Raw genomic sequence first — 17,956 nt, forward strand, 5'->3', positions numbered from 1 at the left:
TGGTGACTCTTTCATGCATTCCACGACCGGTGAAAAAGTCGATGAGGAATGGCGTTACTGTATCCGTAATCTACGTAAATCGCACCAACCGACGTGGCAGACCAATAATTTCCCAGCGAACGAACGTAAAGCATCTCGCTACGCCGGTAGAACAGATGGCAATGATTACTACTAATGACAGCCATCAATTCACGGCGCATTCGTGCGACCAGGAGCTACCGCGTGCGATTGTGTTTGCGTGTGTGATTGTGGCTGCGAGGAACCAGCTTGGTGACATTAAATGCCGATGGAAACGACAAAACGCGATTTCGGCGCTAATAAAAAAATGCCCTGAGAAAAATTGACAGAAGTGAAACGTCTTTCATCTGCAAAAAAAGTGCGTAAATACATTTCATTTTCGTGATTATAAATTCGGTTACAATTTCCAATGCAACAAATGATTCAGATTCAATTTAATTTAAAAAGATATATTTTAATAAGATATATTTTAAAAAGATATATATTAAAAAGATATATTTTAAAAAGATATATTTTAAAATTGAAATAACCAATATTATTTTCAATTTTATTAATCAATGTTTAATTTTAGAAAAATATATTATCGGAAATTTTTTTTACTTGCATTAAAGCAGTTCAATATTTGCATTATGCGTGTGCAAATTAATTAGAAAAAACAAATTGTTTGCATTCATGTTGTATATCGGAGCTGCATTCTTTTTGGAAATGATGATTAATAATTTTAAAAGATTCATGAATGGTATAATTAATAACAAGATATTAAATATTACATCAATTGAAAAAATATTTGCAAATAAATAACAAATAAAACAATGACAAAAATAAAATATAAAATATATGCAAAATAATATGTATAAAATAAATAACAAATGTTTGTGAAAATAAATTTGCGATAAATACAATAATAAAATCTACCGAAAAGTAAATTTATTTTGCAAGAATCTAATGTATATAATTATGTACGTAATTATATACGTAATTAAGTAATAAAAACGTAAAAGATTGTTTAATTTTCTATATTGAATAATAAGCATTACGAGTATCGATAATGGACGTGTGGATACAAGGAATGGACGATCATTCTTTTGCGGCCATGTGGGATTTAGGATACATTTACAACAGGATCGCCAGCGATGTGTGCACGCTCACAATAGTTAGTCGAAGGGTTACGTGCATATCGCCATCCATCATCGCGCATATGCTGTTCCCTTCGACCAACAACCCTTAAGGGGCGAAGTGAAAAATTTCGCGGGTTAACGGTGCGTCACAGCTGCGTTTCAACTAGAAACACGTTTTTCATTTCAGAAGAAAGTTAATGTTCTCCAAATATTTAAATTGAGATTCTTATTTCTTGTATCAAATACTACATCAATTGTGAAAGAAATATTTGCAAATAAATAATTGATAAAATAAATAATAAATAAAACAATGACATACATAAAATATAAAATATATATAAAATAATATGTATGAAATAAAAAATGTTTGGAAAAATAAATATGCGATAAATATAGCAATAAGTCCTATCGAAAGGTAAATTTATTTTACAAGAATCCGATATATATAATTTGCAAATGTGAGTAACACGTTGCGGAAATAGAAAAATAATATTATTTTTCGTTAGCAATACATTCGATGAGAAAAATATTTGATTTAGATCCGGCTGCGAGAGCCACGTGTTTCGCCACGTGACCTGTCCACACTTGATACTTCAGCGTACAAATGCATGAGCGCGCCCACAAAGAGATACTACACGTTGCATTTAATGAAATCCGCGTGTAAGATTTAATATGGGGATTTGCACGTGTGAATGTATCTTACCACGCGTACAAATGCATCTGCGACAAAGGGTTGTCATTATATGCAAAAACTCTTATTCCTTCGAGATGGCTTTAACTAGCCATATTGTCAAGTGGCTTAAATTTATTGTCATTTGGATTGCGTATTTTATACAAAATTTATATAGGAAGTTCACAAATTTATAATATGTTATAAATTATATATTATATATTATTAATATGTATTTATATATTATTAATAATTTATTATATATACAAAATTTATACAGAAGTTCACAAATTTATAATAATATTGAAAAAAAATATCCAGCATGATATAAAATTTTTATTTCTTTATCAATTTATTTTTTTTGAATACTTAATATTTCTAAACTAATATATTCGAAGCGATAATGACAGAAGACTGCGATAAACAGCAACGAAATAATTTCCAAAGTATTTTACAATTAATTCAATTACGCGAACGAGTATATCGCTACATGATTAGATAGAAAGGGTTCTCTCGTAATAACGTTATATCGCGCAAATTTATTTTTTTTTTGAATACTTAATATTTCTAAATTAATATATTCGAAGCGATAATGACAGAAGACTGCGATAAAAAGCAACGAAATAATTTCCAAAGTATTTTACAATTAATTCAATTACGCGAACGAGTATATCGCTACATGATTAGATAGAAAGGATTCTCTCGTAATAACGTTATATCGCGCAATCGCATAAATTGCATCCGCGTTAACACCGAGAGCGATATCGAGGAGCGTGGAACGAGGATGAAACAAGAGTACAAAGTATAACCGGGAGCGTAGAGCGCGAAATCTGTCCAGAGGCTGAGGACGCCGGAGGTCGTCGGGGCATGTAACGGTATTAATCCGAGGATTGCAATTAATTCTGATACCGCGAACGTAGTTGCAGTAGTGCGGCACGTCGCCGCGAGCCGCGGCTCCGTATCTTAGATTACGCGAAACGAGATAGCCGCGGCAAATCGCGTAAAACAGGCCCGCATATCTGTAACAAGTCCGAGAAACATTGCGGTACGCAACATATTCGAAAACAAGGTACATTCACACGTCAAACACGCATGCTGCGTATGTATTCACGCATCCGCAACCTTAACTCTTGACGGAGTCCTTAACGCATAGTGTATTATTTATTATATTTACTATTTTTTTTCTTAATTATTACATTTATTATTTACTATTAAAAACAATTAAAATAATAAGAGATAAAATAATAGAATTAGAAACGTCTAGTAAATTTATGTATCGGAAATTTATTAGAGAAATTTACTATTATTATTTTTTTCTTAATTATTATATCATTTATTTAATAATAAATAATGTAAAGCTAAAATAATAAAATAAATTATTTTTTTTCTTAATTATTACATTATTTACTATTAAAAAAATTAAAATAATAAAAGATAAAAAATAGAATTAGAATAATAGAAGCGTCTAGTAAATTTATGTATCGGAAATTTATTAGAGAAATTTACTATTTTATTTTTTTCTTAATTATTATATCATTTATTTAATAATAAATAATGTAAAACTAAAATAATAAAATAAATTATTTTTTTTCTTAATTATTACATTATTTACTATTAAAAAAATTAAAATAATAAAAGATAAAAAATAGAATTAGAATAATAGAAGCGTCTAGTAAATTTATGTCTCAGAAATTTATTAGAGAAATTTACTATTATTATTTTCTTAATTATTATATTATTTATTTAATAATAAATATTTAATAATAAATAATAAAACTAAATAGTAAAACTAAAATAATAAAATAAAAATAATAAAAGCGCCTAGTAAATTTATATATCTAAAGGAATCGACATCGCAACCTGTGGCGCCAGGTAATAATAAACGTTCTCGGGTTTACGCCACTGTTTGCAGAAAGCCAGACTGTTTACGTGTGCGCGTATACCTGATACAACAAAAAAACCTACGAAGGTAGAACAGAGGCGTCGAGCTGACTGATACAAAAGTGAAACCTACGAGGACCCGAAGAGAGATAAAGGTAATTTAGATGCGTCGTCGGGTCACAACTGCCGACTATTACCGCTATTACCAGGATCCCGAACCATCTTGTTTCATCCCACGCCATTCCGTTGATATTACATCCCGATGCGAGCCTAAAGCTAAGTCATTTCGCGCGCGATCGTGGCTGCGAATGCAATCGAAGACACATCGATCCAAAAAAAAAAAGCTCGAGCGAGTCTTGCCCGGCTCTGATCAACGTCACGATGACCGTAGACGAAATCTCTCAAGACACGAAGAGACGCGAAGATTTGCAGGAACCCGCGGCTTCGCGCGGAACCAAAGACGTCATTATTGCAAACTTGCGCGCGTTTCTGTCGAAGCGTGCAAAACTCGATTCGCCAAGCGACCGCTCCGGTAATGCCTTGCGCGACGTGACGACGTCACGCTCGTCCCGAGTTAAACGTAGTACTCTAGGAACGGGATATCCGATTGCTAAATCACCCACGACCTGTCAGTTAAGATGTCATCCGCGAATCTCTCGGGAAAGATATAAATTTCAAACTAAAAATTGACAAATTGAATAAGAAATCTACAAAATTTTATTGACTCAGTCTTTGACAGATTGTCATTTCTCATCATTGACAGATTTATTCGCAGCCGACAATGATTTTCACGCATCGAGGATAGTTTCTCCTCGAGCATTACGCTAGAATAATGTTAGCCGTTAGGAAATCATGCTCTGACCGCGTTCATTACCCCGTATTTCGAGCGGGTGATCGAAGGAAAGCGGTACGATAATTTACCAATTACCCATGACGACCGCGAGCCCTTCGGCGCTCACGTAGTATCGACATCGATCGCTTCGATCCGGCGTGAGAGTGCAACGGTGAAGAGCAATGAGCCGAGAAGTCGCCGAGGAGACGAAATATGAACACCGATCTAAAGCAATTGATCATCTGGATGATAATGATTGACGTAACAAAGATATGACTGAAATAAAATCTGATTTAAGATTTCAAAATCCGAAAAAATTCTACATCAAAAATACAATTAAACTGGTATGATAAATTATTATAAATATATATATTATATAATGCACTTTTATATGTGCGCATAAGTGTATGTGGAGGTAAATAGAATAATTATATAATAATATATTTTAAATTGTATATAATAAATTTTTTCAAAGATAAAGAATCATACATATAAGATATTTAAATCGTTAATAAATTAATAAAAAAATAAAAAATAGAGAAAAATTTATTTTCAGTAGACGACGTGATTTAAAACCTGCAATTTAAATCCTATTTAACACTATATGATTGAGAAATATTTAGATAATCAATACTGCGATCAAAGAATAAAAATGCGAAGCAATTCTTTATCGAACAAATTTACATTTGTGCATGAACGAATAAATAGCTTCAAAAGTGCGTAAGTGCAATGCGTCAAAAAAATTGCGACAAGAAGTCCCTGCGATTCACTTGCACATTAAGAATTTTTATACATTAGTAAATGTTTTTCTAAATAAATATTTCTACATCTAATTAATAAATTTAATTTGAACGTAAATATATATTTTTATCGCCTTATTACTGCAATATTTAATTCACTGTAAAATAATCACGCATGTACTAAAATATCTAGAGGATCTAGAAAAAAAAAATATCCCAGGCCCTCGAAAAAGTTTGATTATTTATAAAAGGCACCGCGATTTTCTTGAGCGACGCGAATTTTGTCAGATTTTTATGTAATTTTACATTGTGGAAGATGAGACTCTTTCAGTCCTCCGTATCCTTCTTCCCTTCCTTCCTCTTTGTCTTTTCCATAGTTTCTTATCCTTTTCGCGTGGGAGGCGGCGAAACGTCCGGTTCTCTCGCCTCCTCCTTGTCTTTTTCCCCTTCTACCTTTTCTGCCCCCCTCAATATCTCTTTTTATCCCCTTCCACTGGATCCAGTCGTGGATCGCCAACTCGGTGTGTAAAGATGCGTGCTATATAATGCCATGTAAAGCTACGCGAGCATTAACGAACGAATCGGTTCGTTGTAATCCATATAATGATAGTGAAAGAGATTGTGAGGCTCTACGAATAAAATCATATACGTATTTTTAAATATAACAATTTTTCCATTAATTTATAATAAATGCATATAAATCTAATTTTTTTCGAATTTGCATTCTTTGATATTTAATATTTAATAAATTAAAAATAATTGTATAAATTCTCTTTACATTTTCTGCAAAAAATATATTATATCATACATATATTTAAATAGATTAGATCATTTTTTTAAATTATTTATTCATTTTCCTAATTTTTCTTCGATATTCTTAGAATTTGAATTGATTCGAAATGCACGGAAATCAATCGAGATGAATTCTTTGCATTGATACGAAAGTATTTTGTTAGCGATGCTCGCATATAGCATAAACGCAGCTTGAAGAGTCGCTTGTGGTCGAGCCATTTCGCGCGCAATCGCACGATACGCATGTCGAACGATATGTACAAGCCGACAACGGGGGCAGCAGGAATGCCGATTCGTAATTACAATAATGGGAGTGATGGGATATGGTTACTGCCGTGTGCTACTTACTTGCAATGCGACTCGCCGCGCGGCGATGACACGCAGAGTCCTCCATTTTTGCACGGGCTCGGCGAACACGACACGAAACCTGCAACAGCGACGAAAAAATCGGTTATTTTATTTGTATGTGCAATATTGCAAATATATTGCAATGCGATATATTATATATGTAGAAAATATTACAAATAAAATCTATAATAATGCAATATAATAATATGTGATCGGTTATTTTATTTGTATCATATGCAATATCGAAAATATATATTGCAATGCGATATATTATACATGTAGAAAATATTGCAAATAAAATCTATAATAATGCAATATAATAAATATGTGATCGGTTATTTTGTTTGTGTCACATGCAATATTGCAAATATATTGCAATGCGATATATTATACATATATAAAATATTACAAATAAAATCTATAATAATGCAGTATAATAAATATGTGATCGATTATTTTATTTGTATCATATGCAATATTGAAAATATATTGCAATGTGATATATTATACATGTAGAAAATATTAAAAATAAAATCTATAATAATGCAATATAATAAATATGTGATCGGTTATTTTATTTATATCATGTGTAATATTGCAATGCGATATATTATACATGTAGAAAATATTACAAATAAAATTTATAATAATGCAATATAATAATATGTGATCGGTTATTTTATTTGTATCATATGCAATATTGAAAATATATTGCAATGTGATATATTATACATGTAGAAAATATTACAAATAAAATCTATAATAATGCAATATAATAAATATGTGATCGGTTATTTTATTTGTATCATATGCAATATTGAAAATATATTGCAATGCAATTTATTATACATGTAGAAAATATTACAAATAAAATCTATAATAATGCAATATAGTAAATATGTATCAAATATAAAAATATACGATAATTCGGCGAAAATATCTGACTTGAATAAGAAGTGGAATTTTGTGCTTCAGTCCATTATAAGCCCGATATAAAAAAACGCCGACGAAAATTCTGCCGTCTTTTACGTGCAATGGATCCGCGAACGCGAAACCTCGCTTATCGAGACCTCGTTGCAATTAAAATGCATGTTTGGAGCCACCGAGAAAGGGAACGCGGCGAATTCGCGCAGGAGAATCTTTGACACGCTGTGCAAATTGAACTTTCGTGTAGAGCCCGACGAAGAAGACGGAGATGCAGGGATGAGAAGATGAGGAGGGGAAAGACGACATTTCGTATTCCGAGGGAACCTTTAAGGAAGGGTTGAATATCGTTACTTCTCTTGGCGTTACACGTTACCGAGGCAGAAAAGGACTCGAAAAGTGGACGAAACCACCCGCGCCGCGTATCCCGCTTAATCGTTCGACTTGGATAATTTCGTGATTCGCTCGAAAATTCGAAAGAGGCGACGCCTCGTGATGCTTGAAATTTATTCGACGTGCTTTCGTCGATATTTCACGCGAAAATGCGCAGTAAAAGCGTTTTACGACGCACGATATGTAAAAAAGGAAGGGAGAGAGATCGCGAACGTGAAATTTTTATCTTCCCCATAAAATGGAATATCGCGCCGGACACTTTCGCGTGTCTAAAAGAAGAGTGAGACGAAGCTTTAAAACGCGTTTAAAAGCTTTTAAAGCTTCTTCTGCGCTCGAAGCTTTAAATCGCGTTTAAAAGCTCGATTAATATGATCGGTGTGGCATATAATGCACTATGAACAGCTAATACAAGCACGCCAGCGCCTGCATAATAATAACGCAGCAAATAACCGTTTAGCGTGGACATGGCGAGAGTGGAAGTCTCGTCTACTGATATTTTATCAGCGTACACCGCGCATCGGAGGGCCACGTCGTTTACGTGACCTCTCTGATCGTGCAAGGCACTATCAACTTCCTACAAAATTCCCTCCGTATAAATTTGTAATTTTCAAAGTCATATCTAATGACGCTCGAGGCTATAAACAAGTTCATTTGTGAAATTATTCTAGAAAAATTAATTATTATCTATCGGCATGTCGTGTCATATTTTACTGTCGTAAATATTCACTTAACTCGTCTCGACGTCCACACGCGTTATTAATGTTGGTCTCGCAGAGAAGGATGATTATCAATAGAGTAAAGCGTATGATGTAATGAGCACGAGGCTTCATGAAGTCGCGTGGGACGCAGAAAGCTGTCTTAACGTTTGAAAATGTCAGTAATGGCACACATTATTCGATCGTCACCTCGCTCTCACACGCGACATAATATGACCGAGAAGTTTTGGCACGCGCGACAAAAACCCATAAAATTCGCTATAAAACAAGCGGCAATTTCCATTACAATTTTATAGCAAGATGGATAATTTTATAATGATTTTAAAATTTTTATGTATATTTTTTCCCTCTTTCATATTCAGAAATAATCTTAAATCGAATGACTAAATTAATTAAGTAGATATCGATATTAAATTTAAAAAATGTATACAGGGTGCAAATTATATTTTTAAATATATTACTCTATATAATTGATATATTTTATATATTATAAATTATATATTTTTTAATTATATATTATTTAATTTTTATTATATATTATATAGTTTTTAATTTATACAAAGAGATAATAAACGAGAGAGAGATGAGAGTGTAGACGGATTGAAGATGCTGTATAAATCTTTCAAGCTCCACTTATAATTTGGTATGCCGGTCGAAATTACGAATGATTATTGACCCGTCAGGGTTAACGGGACGATTCAATCTATTTGGCAGAACACGACGGGACGGCTCGACTGACAATGAAGTCGAGCTAGCTGTCAGCGTCGCGACGACAACGAGAGCGAAGACAATCAGCTGGACGACACGTCGCAAACGCTCGCGACCAAGACGGATGAGATCAGTTAAACCAAACTGTCTTCGTGACAAATCCTCCGTTTCCTCTGTCGCTTCGCGGCTTTGTTCCTGTCGTCGACGCACTTGCGTGCTACGCACGCTCGCGCTCTCGTTCGCGATTAATTCCGTAATTCGTTACGTGGGACGAGCAAATCGCCTCTCTCTCTTTCGGTGTGATTCGTCGGGACTTCCGGTCGCCGACACGCGCGATTAACCGTCCCAGCGATGTTAATCGGCCAACGAAATTGAAGCCGAACCATTATGTCATCTATTATTACGATTATAATAAATTTCGCATTTGGTTGTTCGTTAATTATATCAATCAAGATGAAAGATATCTTGCACTTGAATATTTTTATGTCAAGGTTGTTTGAAGCTGATAAATGTAAAATGCATCATAAAAATCAATCTTTATAAAAAATTTCTAATATGCCTTTTTATATCAAAAATATATTTCGAGATAAGAAACATTTTTTATACTTTATACATGTATATAATTATTTCCCACAAAATTTTTATTTTGCAAATTATATGAATACACGATGAAATCGTAGTGAAATATGGATATTTCGCATTTGAAGACGGCATTGATCGCTTTGATTATTTAATGTGTTTCTTCATCCAAAATGAAATGAAATTAGAAACACAAGGAAGCGAGAGAACGAGTTATTAAAGAAAGATCGTTGTATAGAACGAATATTTAATTACGGCGGTTGCGTAATCACCATGGTATTTTCACTTTCAACCTCCGGCGAACAGCTGTACCATCATATGTGCTCGCACAATAATCTGCATTATTTCAGGGAAAAATGAGTTTAATTGTTTCAATTCCAGAGTAAATTACCCCCGCGGTAGAAAGCCACTGAATTATGCCTTCCTTCCTGCTTCGTAAAATTAATTTGCGCCAGTGCTAATAATGAAGCCTCCGTGCAATTTGTCGCAAATGCGGGGGACAGTCAGTTGCGTCACTTTATACATAATTATAATTATTATACTTAATAAAATTAATTTGTTTCAATAAATAATTCAAAATTATCTGTGTATAAAGAACCTAAAATATTTTTGAAAAGTTGTAGGAATCTAGAAAATCGAAAAATAAAATTAATATCTCTCTAACATTGTGTAAAATTTTTATTTAAACAAACAGACGAATAATATCTTTTGTTACAATATATTTTAATAATAAAAAATTATATTAATAGAAATACACATTTCTTAGCAAAATATATCTGTGTTAAATAAAAATTTTCGGATTTTATTTTTCGGTTCGCTGAACTCCTCTTAAATATCTCCGTAAATTAATAATCTCTTCATCTCTATGAATTGCTCTATGAGGCTGAGATTAATATAAAATATAATTAAACTGCATTTCTCCCACGCTATATGAAACGCCTCGAATTCCTAATTCTCATTATTTAAACGTTAATATCAAAAACATAATTAAATTACAATTAAATCATAATTAAATTAAAATAAAATTTTATATTGCATTTTAGTTGATTAAATTAATATACCATCTTTTTATTCCTCTTTAATACTGAAGGGATATAAAATGTTTACATCACCGTAATCTATAACATCTCAGGAATTCGCGATATGTTTCGCGAGAGCGAACAATAAAGCAAGAAATAATATAGGACAGCCTCTTGCGATAAAGCGCGATAATGAACAGTGCGGCGTAACTCGAGATTGGAATCGATTGCGGACACGCGGGTGCGTGCCATCACGCGTGTGTTGGAATTGCGTGTAGTTATGTGTATAGTTACGCGTATTTACATTGCGGAATCGCCTTAAACTACCGCGGTGCTTTGCATCGCTCTCGGGATCGAATGCACGAATTTGTGCATCATACGCTTATGTAAAACCCAATATTCTAACATAAGTATACATATATATAAATTAATTATTAGATATAAAATTAATTTTCTTGTATCAAAAAATATCGCACGTATATTTCAGTTGATTAAATTAATTTGTCTCTCTCTGATTTTTGTTCTCACTTAATATTATATAAATTAGTTACATATACGTACACATACGTAATATATATATATATAATACATAAATGTTATGCACTACTATTGCGACAGTACACGTGATCTTTCTCTTTTCCGCGTGTTTCCTGCAGGAAGAAGGATCGCCGATGCATTGATCGATGAATCCCGCATGCAGTATGTACAGTATGTTCCTGATATAAATCTGACAAGGGACGAGACTCTATTTTTTGCTGACATCGAGGCGGAAGTTTACCGATCGTACGGTTTCTTGATTTTTAAAAACAAGTAAAACAGAAATATAAGTACAGTTAAATACAATTACAGTTGTACTTAAAATAAACACACCTTATGATATATAGATATGTAGATTCTATACATTATTATATCTTGTATAGATTCCGCAGTGATCCAATTTCTATTTAAAGTGCTTCAAATTATTAGACTCAAGAATCTTCTTCTTTCTCTGTTTTTAAATTCACAACTTCAGAAATGGAATTATTGCTTCTAATTCAATAATTTAATAATTTTATTACTCATTTTATTACTTTTGTAGAAGAAATATACAGATACTATCTTTGAAAATATTACCAATATAAGCTGCATTGCAATATAAAATATAAAATTTTTAGAATATTCAAAATGCGGAAAAACAGGATTAATTTTGCTCATTTTTAGATAATGAGACAACGTGATATACCTGTATAATTCTGGATAATTTTTTTTTCATTCATTTCTCTCGTTCTATGATATCGATTATAATTTTCTGTCCTTCGCTACTTTTATTTCGAACTTGATTCATATCGAAAGTTACAATTGCAAACAGAATATTCTTGGAATAGCATCCAGCAAATAATCGAAATCCATCATCGTATATGCCGCACGTTCGAGGTAACAATGTCAAATACGGTGTCAATGCCATGAGATATAAACTCTTAGCCAGAGTGCATCAAAGCCATGTCTCTCTCCTGTCCTTTACATTCGCACGTGTCCCCTTTATTTTAAGAGAACAGAAGAGATATACTCTCAATCAGCGTGGGCGACGACTTCTCGCCCGCCGCGCGATGACTCCGCTCGATCCGCCCACGTGGAGATCGAGATCGATTCATGCCTCGTCCTATCATTTTTTTTGTAACCTCGCACGAACGTGCAAGAGCCCATAGTCTATCTGATATCGTTAAATCCTTAACAGAATCTACATCCATTCTTCTAACAAATATTTAATTTTAATTATTAAATTAAAGTTTAATATTTAATTTTAATAATTAATTTTATTTAATTTTAATAATTTTAATTATTAAATTTAACTTTAATATTTAATTTAATTTTATTTCTTCTAACAAATATTTTGGGAAAGAATATTTCTAATTTCTCGCAAGATTGAGATTGTTAAAAAAGTCGAGTGCATCTTGGAGTCATATTCAAAAGCCTAACAAATTGCGTTGGCACACTTGCGACGTGTGCCCTACGTGATGGAGATAGGTAGCATGAGGGGTCACGATCTCGTGGATTACGTAAGCCAGCCACGTGTGCATAACCCGTCAACATCGGCGCGACTCTCTCCTCCATCGGCCTAAGTTAGACGTGCGTTATACGAGGTTCGCATAGGTGTTTTCGCGCTGGCAAATTCCCGAGACGAGCCCGATTCATCTTCGACGAAGAAGTGGAAGATCCACTTTTACTATTCGCGACCCAACGATTCAGAAGGTCGTTGCACCGCAACCTCGTTCGAAGTTGTTCGAGGTCGGGGGTTACGCACGTCCCCCTTTCTCCCTCCTCCGCCATCGTTAACCCGCTATTTACGACCGCTCGCGCTCGCATTTAATCTCCCGCTAAACATTTAAAAGCCGCGACACGCTTCCGATGTCTCTCTAACGTTTTCCGTTCCCTTCGTTTCCTACCTTTTCGCTGGAGGTGTCAAAGCCGAAGCTTCGCCGCAAACGTTTTCAAATCGGGTGGGCCGCAAGCTTCCCAAATTGGGAATTTTTAATTCAAGATATATTATAAATATAATAAATAAATATAATTTTCATTTATAAATATAAATATAATTTTCAAAATGTAACATTATTGGTGTGAAATAAATTTTTTTAGTTTAAGAAGCTTATTGTAAATATAGTTTCTAAATCGGTCTTTCTTTTTTTTGTTAGTCTAAAATATGACATGCGAAAACTATCACTTTTATTACTTGTATTTGCTATGTAAAGTATCATTACTACTATAATGTTGCAAACGGCGAGTGAATATACAAGCTGATAAAGACTCCTTTCATGTCTTGACACTGCGATTGACCTGCCTCGCGTTCCCTCTACGAGAAACGTGGCTCGATGCGGAGAGATTGTTTGAACTTTTGCTTCGACAGCGCCTGCCATACCATGTAGGTTCAATTCTATAAGCTCGCGCCGATGAATGAAACTGCAAAGAAAATCCTCAAGGCTCCGCGACGGCCGGGATTGACGCAGGAAAGTTAATTCATCGTCAAGATGACAATTAAGAAAATGACGTGAAAAACGTAGCGGACATTGTATATAGAGAAGTGGTATTAAAAAGTATAATAAGCCGAGCCATTCAATATAAAGGACCTGAAATTACCCGTATTTTTTAATCACCGATAAAATATAAAATTATCTACAAATATTAAAAACAAATCTATATATTTTTATATTTTTATTTTTATCTGTACATTTAATTTTTTTATATATCACAATATGTGTATGTATGTGTAATTTATCACAATGCACATGTATATACATATATACATATTCTGTGAGAAATAAAAATTAAATTTAAATATAGATACTCTCCTATAGATATAAAAATAAAAATAAAAATAAATTTAAAAATATAAATAAAAATAAAAATAAATTTAAAAATATAAATAAAAATAAAAATAAATTTAAAAATATAAGGATAAAAAATGAAAATAAATTTAAAAATATAAGGATAAAAATAAAAATGTAAAATCTATAGATTTGATATTTTTTAACGATTATATCATGTATTTCCTGTACAGCGAAAATATTTGTAAGGAATTCGCGGTTTCATGTACCGCACTTACGGTATGTAACTAAGATGACCGCTATACGACGATTTATGATTCTCGGATTGACACAGTCAACGATATACAGCCTTTAATAACTCTTAATCAATAGAATAAATCATTAACCTATTATATCGCTAATATCTAGGAAGCTGTCGCGCCGTTTATCACAATATTCCCCAATTAATATCTGTTAACAATCTGACAAGAGAGAGTAGTTTATAAATTTATGCCCATATTATTGTAGCTAATTATGTCTGAGGAAAACAAGCTAAATCCTCCTTTCCCTTCTCCTATTAACATTCTTCTTGCATAACATTATTTATTTTGCTTAAATTACTCGCAATCATTATTATCATATACAATGATAAATTTGTTTACAATGATTTTGCTTTATTCTTATTGCAATCGAGATATTGTTATTAATCGAGTATGCTCTCAACCTTTTTCAACACAAGTTTAAAAATTTACATAATCCATCCGTCAGTTTATGCCTCAAAAACCAGACAAGATATCCTCCCACATCAGATATTTTACAGCCGTGTGTTAATCTGTCGTAAAACAGCATCCGTGAGATAAAAGATTCAACAACACGGAAATTCCATTTCGAAAAATTAAGTTACGATGTTATCAAGCAAGATTAAAATACATCATCTTTCATTCAGAATAGATGACGTTTTAATTTTATTAATTTAGAATTTTAAGGAGTTGACATTATTTCGAGTTAAAAATAAATGGATTATATAAAGAACTGAAATCGCGAATTAACATTGATATATATTTTTCACATCGTTTTCGAAAGTGCGCTCTTTTGAAACGTGAGATGAATCACTCTGCAATTTTTATCCATGATGCACGTCTTGTAAAAACTATATTTATCCTCTTTCGCAAAACTAGATTTCTTTAATTTGCCCGGAGGTAACAACAGAGAATTGCATCGCATTATGACACTTTAGAGCAAGTTTTAAGCAGATAGCAACAGAAGCCACTCTTCATCAGAAGTATGGGACACGTCATTAGCACAAATCGTCCCTCGGAATTTATCGGTCGTGTCAATCAGCGAGCTGCCGATGGTGGACACGTAAATTTCGTCGAGAAGAGAGCGGAACGACCCTTTCTTTCATCGAAGTGAGAGAACCTCGTGATCTTGACGGCGCGATCGAAGAAAAGGAAAATGAATGGTGCGACAGAGATGAAAAAACTGGTTTTACGGGCGGCGAGACTAGTTCCCTGCAATATTTCAAATGCATATTTTATTGAAAACGCTGCGCAAAATTGTCCACTAATGATATTGACGATGAGAAATGATATTATCCTAATATTTAGAAATGGCGTCTTCGTACTTATTTAGTTATTTATTAACCAGAAAGAGAGAGATAAATCCCTTTTAATAAAAGACACAAAAGGAGGATTAAGATTCATCAAAGCTTATTTATATACAGAGTGTTTCTTAATAAATGCGAAAAATTTTAAGAAATGATTCTTTGTCGAAAATTAAGGGGGATTTTTACTCCTACATTCTCCCTGTGGAATTACATTCCTCTAAAAATGGGAGTAAATTAGATTTTTATTTTTTTCTGAAATTTGGAAGGTTAAATGAAATTAGGTGGTATTTTCTACTAGTAAACAGGTATAACACATTTATTAATATTTTTTTCAGTCTTTCGTATTGTTATAAGGGGGATGAAACTAGCAACTCCTATTCAATTTTTTCTTAGAACTTTTTAATGTTTATATGAAAAACCTCCCTTAATTTTCGACAAAGAATCATCTCCTAAAATTTTGCGCACTTAATAAAAAACGCCTTATATATAAGACAACAAAAATACACAATTTAAAATAGAAAATAAATATATATAGAATTAATATAAAAATTATTACAAAATATGACAAGTGAGCCAGAAAAGGGCATAAATTAAAAACTAACCAGATTAATTAGATGACGACGCAAAAATGATAACACAACACTAGTTTAAAATTTCAAATAAAAAAAATCGATATAATTAGATAAATCATTTGCCAATAGAAGTGACAAGAAAGGTATCTCGGATTTATCACTTGTATTATACAATTAATCGTGATCGACCTTAACATTTAGATATTAAGACGAGACAAAATGTCGCGAGAACGCGACGCTAATTCCCTTCTCACGAAAATCTGAACAATTCTCTTATCCTTGAAAAATCTCTCGAAAAGCATTTTCGCTATTGTTCACTCGGACGCGATTGTTACGAATCACGTCTACGCGCGGCTTCGAAATCGTTCGTCGTCATTCCCGGCACGATTCGAGACGGTCGGCTCGCATTAGCGGGCCCATTAATCACAATTACGTGAATTCAGGTCCTGGCACCGCGTGGCGTGCGTGCCACTCACGTGCGCTAAAAGCGTAAGTTGCATGTGTGCGTGTGCAAGTCGCGGATGAGGGAGGACGCGAGAGAGAGAGAAGTGCGCGCGCGCATAAACACAAACAGACAATTTACCGCGCGCGATAAAAATATATCCTACCGCCGATCCCGAGCATCCTCTTGTCGTCGCGTTCGCAACGGATGGATTAAAACCCCCCTCGCGTAATCGCAATCGTGTGTATAGAAAGCTTCTTGAAAATCATCCGCTCGGATCGTTCGCGGAATTCGCGCGTCAACGAAATAATTCTCGCGGACGATCGTCTGCAAGTCACCGGAGCCATTCATCCGCATACCCATAGAAGATTCTCATTGGTATTATGCCTCATATCCGTATCGCGTAAGCTGAATATTTCGAGGACGCGAAATATTTTCGAGAAAAAAACGCTATCGTAAAATTATCAAAATTTTTTTATTTAGAATTATTAAAATTAATTTTGAATTAAATTAAACACTGAAATTAATTTATGAAATAAATTTTAATTTAATTTTAAAATTAATTTATGAAATAAAGTTTAATTTAATTTAATTTAATTTAATTTTAAAATTAATTTATAAAATAAATTTTAATGTAATTTAATTTAATTTTAAATTTAATTTTAATTAACTTTGTATATTTTGAATTACATAAATACGTACATATAATATACAAAATATACAAGAAAATCACTTTTCTCAATCTTTTTAAATTTCAATTTCTCATTTCTCATGAATTATAAATTATTAATATAACTTACTAATTTAATTAACTTATTAGTTTAATTAATTTCTATGTTTACATATACATTACATTTGTGTATATGGGCAAAGAGATGGACGTGAATCATGCTGTCGGTCTATATGAAACGTCAATCTACATGAAAATATGTCGGTGGCTCAATGACAAGCGTGAATGAAAGTCCTGAATGAAGTTCGACGTTCACTCGTACGTGGCGATGCATCGACGTGTATGTAAACGTATACTCGTGACTATCGTTAAAGGCATGACTCGAGCGACCTTTAACGCGGATCATCATCAGCGATGCAATTCGCGCGTGCACTCGTATTTTCTACATCTGAAAAGGACGAATTTAATATTCACGCCGATGAGAGAAAAAAATAACATTATTTTTGACTTTGATTCATCGATGTAATTTAACGTCATTGGCAAATTATTTATTAACGTATCTTTTTGCTTTAATCTTTCGCGATTCACAGTAAGGGACTTTTTTACTCGCGAATTCTCTTTTTATTTAAAATTATTTCCTTATTTTT

At 33.1% G+C, this 17,956-nt stretch overlaps 1 protein-coding gene across 1 annotated transcript in view; it reads right to left on the reverse strand.

The window, feature by feature from the left end:
• LOC105258184 (neurogenic locus Notch protein) overlaps nucleotides 1-17,956 on the reverse strand; it is a 279,923-nt gene that overhangs the window by 230,701 nt on the left and 31,266 nt on the right. The window contains exon 2 of the mRNA XM_025413181.1: nucleotides 6,400-6,478. Within this exon, the coding sequence (XP_025268966.1) occupies nucleotides 6,400-6,478 (79 nt within the window). The remainder of the gene's footprint in view (nucleotides 1-6,399; nucleotides 6,479-17,956) is intronic.

The sequence above is a fragment of the Camponotus floridanus genome, unplaced genomic scaffold, assembly GCF_003227725.1.
Source record: "Camponotus floridanus strain SB8 unplaced genomic scaffold, Cflo_v7.5 scaffold62, whole genome shotgun sequence".
Lineage (NCBI taxonomy): Eukaryota > Metazoa > Arthropoda > Insecta > Hymenoptera > Formicidae > Camponotus > Camponotus floridanus.